The sequence below is a fragment of the Trypanosoma rangeli genome, assembly GCF_003719475.1.
Source record: "Trypanosoma rangeli strain AM80 chromosome Unknown Tra_15.4_contig_00187, whole genome shotgun sequence".
Lineage (NCBI taxonomy): Eukaryota > Euglenozoa > Kinetoplastea > Trypanosomatida > Trypanosomatidae > Trypanosoma > Trypanosoma rangeli.
The window spans coordinates 29,272-32,626 of NW_021705928.1; the positions used below are offsets into that span (position 1 = coordinate 29,272).

General features: G+C 55.0%; 3 protein-coding genes across 3 annotated transcripts in view, besides 3 other annotated features; all 3 read left to right on the plus strand.

Moving 5' to 3' along the window:
- Window positions 1-21: 21 nt before the first annotated feature.
- Window positions 22-498, plus strand: TraAM80_05632 (uncharacterized protein; the record flags this gene model as incomplete). The annotated part of the gene is made up of 1 exon (XM_029382505.1): window positions 22-498. The coding sequence occupies one exon, from the start codon at window positions 22-24 to the stop codon at window positions 496-498; it is 477 nt and encodes a 158-aa protein (XP_029237721.1).
- Window positions 498-857, plus strand: TraAM80_05633 (uncharacterized protein; the record flags this gene model as incomplete). The annotated part of the gene is made up of 1 exon (XM_029382506.1): window positions 498-857. The coding sequence occupies one exon, from the start codon at window positions 498-500 to the stop codon at window positions 855-857; it is 360 nt and encodes a 119-aa protein (XP_029237722.1).
- Window positions 858-1,648: 791 nt separating this feature from the next.
- Window positions 1,649-1,698: a microsatellite.
- Window positions 1,699-1,923: 225 nt separating this feature from the next.
- Window positions 1,924-1,943: a microsatellite.
- A 556-nt stretch (window positions 1,944-2,499) lies between these two features.
- Window positions 2,500-2,554: a sequence feature (A-rich).
- Window positions 2,555-2,616: 62 nt separating this feature from the next.
- Window positions 2,617-3,355, plus strand: part of TraAM80_05634 (uncharacterized protein) — a gene marked incomplete at both ends in the record, with an annotated part of 885 nt that continues 146 nt past the window's right edge. Inside the window, one exon of the mRNA XM_029382507.1 lies at window positions 2,617-3,355. This exon is cut by the window's right edge and continues 146 nt beyond it. Within this exon, the coding sequence (XP_029237723.1) occupies window positions 2,617-3,355 (739 nt within the window).

A 3,355-nucleotide genomic window follows, 5' to 3' on the forward strand; every position in this document is an offset into this window, starting at 1 on the left:
GAGTTCCAGCTGGCGTGGGAGATGGAGGACAGCACAATCTCGCAGGCGGAGGTTCGCATGGAGCAGCTGCGCCGCGTCGAACGCGAGTTTGTAGCCGAGGCCACGCAGACTGTGAAGCAAATTGTGATGCTTGACGACGACGGGCCGCGGGAGCTTCCCAAGTTCCTGCAGTGCTACCGCGTAGACAACATATTTTTCCGCCTCCTACCGGACAGTCGCTCGGGACGCAACTACGTGGCGTCACTTCGCGGTGTGCTGCAAAGCCGCACTCGCCTCTTGGCTGTGCCGCTATCCAGTATGTTTTTTTACAGGGGTATGCCTGTGCTGGCGCAGGCTCTTGTCCCGATGTCGCGGGAGCCAACGCGACTGTACGGCGCGGACTCCGTCAACAATCAGGAGGTGGAGGCGGAGATCTTGCACATGGCGGAGGCTCTGAACATTCCTTTGCCAAATTTAATTGTATCTGAGGTGTATGAGGGGCTGGATGCTCGTTGGTAATGTATGGCGACGAATATCACCACAATAGATGTTACCGAGGTGTTTTTGTGGAACCCCCACCAAAGCGGCAGGAGATGCTTGTTTATTGCCTCTTTGTGAAACCTGGACCCGAGGACGTATTTTCCGTCGTGGGGGCCCTGCCTGTGCTTGACGTGCTGGCCCAGTTGAAGGATGAGGCTCAGCGGAGGGGCAGGTTTACGTGGCTACTGAAGCTTCACACCAGCGCTGCGCCTCTGCTGTTGGACCCCAACACCATTCACTCACTTGTTTTTCAATACGGTCTCACGAAGACGTGGCCCTCTCATTTGTACGTCCTTTTGTTTGCCGCTGCAGTCGAAGGTGGCGTACTGGGAAGGTAAATTGGATACGGTGGTGCAGTGGTGCAGTCAAGGTTGCCGCAGCGGAGAACTTCCCGGCACGGGTACCTGCGCCTGTCTTACCTCTACGCCCTACGCGACATCTGCGAAATACTACTGGGCAGAGATGATTTGAAGTTTATTTTCGACGGTCGCAAGTACATGGAGGAGCTGTTAGCGGGGTTTGACGAAGAGGCGGGGGCGCTCACACAGATGCGGCAATGCATTGAGTGCGCATGCTGGCTGTTAGCTGCGTCTGATATTATCGACTTGAAGGCTGAGGCACTGCAGCAGCTTAGGACGGCCACGCAGTTAGTGCCCGCCGGGATTCGCAGTAAACTCAGTGCTTGGCTCTACATACGTCTCTTCATGGGAATACTCCGCTGCACGCAGATGATGTGGCCGAAGCCGTCCATAGATCTGACGGAAATGGCGTTGGATGCCAAGGATAGCTAGCGCGTGTGGGTGACATCTGCCGACTACTTTGTGGAGTGCCTATGGGAGCTAGGCATGGAGCTATTCTGCGAAGAGAAGTACGAGCGGGCGTCAAGGATGCTTCACGTTGACTTCAAGATGCTTCGAAGAGTGTCTCGCTCGGTGTTGGATGCTGAGGTCCTACTGCATGACCTCATCAACGTGTGCCGTGCCTGAAATTTGGTGAAGTACGGGCCCCACTGTGACTCGCTCCTCAGGTCCATGTCGGGACCGCACAGCAGAAACTTTTGTTGCCCCAGTGACTTGATGGCGGACAGCTCATATTGACCATAACATCTTGTATATGCATACATGCTGCCTTTCTTTACCTTTTGTGTGTATTTGTTTTATTACTTTTTATTTATTTATTGGTTGCTTTTAGGGGTTCTGCTTTGGTTTATACGTCCGTTGTCTTGCTCTCGCCCGCCGCACGCGGATTTTTATGGCTGACTTCCAGTTCCATCATTTTCCTTCCCCCGCACATGCGCACTTGCAAGATGGGAAGCAAGGCGCTTACGCCTCTGTGCGTTGGCTTCACCCATGCTGTCCTCTCACCCCTGCCGCCGCCGTGGGGCGTTGTTTGTCTTCACCGCGCCTCTCTCTCTCTCTCTCTCTGAGTGAGTGTGGGAGGAATTGGCACCGGGGACGGCCGTGCGTAGACATCCGCTCACCCATCGGTGGCCCAACGAGGCGTGCGCCATGAGCGTTAACTGTGCCCCCGTCGCCGAAATTTACACAAACGGGCAGTCAAAACAAAAACGCCTATAAATATAAATATAAAATTAGTGGGGAAGCCGAAAGTGACGGTGTCTTCAAGTGAGTGAGGCGGAGAGCCAAAAGATGTATTATTTGTTTACCTACTTTGCAAAACGAGGGACTGCCTTTGATGAGCGCTGACGCCGCATACGTGCGCGTGGTGCTTTATTCTTTGTTTTTTTTCTCAGTGTTTTATTTTGCCCACCACCCGCATCCCGTGTTTTGTTTTGTTTTTCAAAAACAAAAATAAAAATAAAAAGCTGGGCGGGGTGTGTGGGAATGCCCGGCGGCAGGTGCAGCCCGCTGCGGCGCCGTGCGAGGACCGGGGAGGACCACCAGCCGGACCGTGCTGGCCGCACATGTTCCCACTTTGCTTCCTTTTTGCTCGTCTTGTAAAGTTTTTAGGTACTTTGAGAACGAACAACAGAAGCAAAGGCAAAGGCAAGCAAGGAAAGAAAGAAAGAAAAGAAGGAACCCTCCCGTGAGGGAAGTGTGAAGTGCGTGTGTGGGTTGGGTGTGAGCGCAGTGTAAGATGCGTCGTTCGCAGTCCACAGAGACCGCACGGCATGACAAGAGGCAGAATGTCGTGTTTACCTCTGAAACCCAAATCCTCCGCTCCACTTCGGGGCGGTCACGCTCCTCCATGTCACCCATGACCAGCAATGCCTCACAACACCACTCGCTCATACGGCGTGTCTCTATGCTAGAGGCGTCGCGGCACCGTCTCTCAATTAGGAAGTCGGCGGCGTTCCCCATGCAGCAGACAGCACCCAAACCGTTTCTCTCCTCCTGCGCAGATATCACGCGGCGCGGCCGGGACTGGAATGCCGAGTTCCAGCTGGCGTGGGAGATGGAGGACAGCACAATCTCGCAGGCGGAGGTTCGCATGGAGCAGCTGCGTCGCGTCGAACGCGAGTTTGTAGCCGAGGCCACGCAGACTGTGAAGCAAATTGTGATGCTTGACGACGACGGGCCGCGGGAGCTTCCCAAGTTCCTGCAGTGCTACCGCGTAGACAACATATTTTTCCGCCTCCTACCGGACAGTCGCTCGGGACGCAACTACGTGGCGTCACTTCGCGGTGTGCTGCAAAGCCGCACTCGCCTCTTGGCTGTGCCGCTATCCAGTATGTTTTTTTACAGGGGTATGCCTGTGCTGGCGCAGGCTCTTGTCCCGATGTCGCGGGAGCCAACGCGACTGTACGGCGCGGACTCCGTCAACAATCAGGAGGTGGAGGCGGAGATTTTGCACATGGCGGAGGCTCTGAACATTC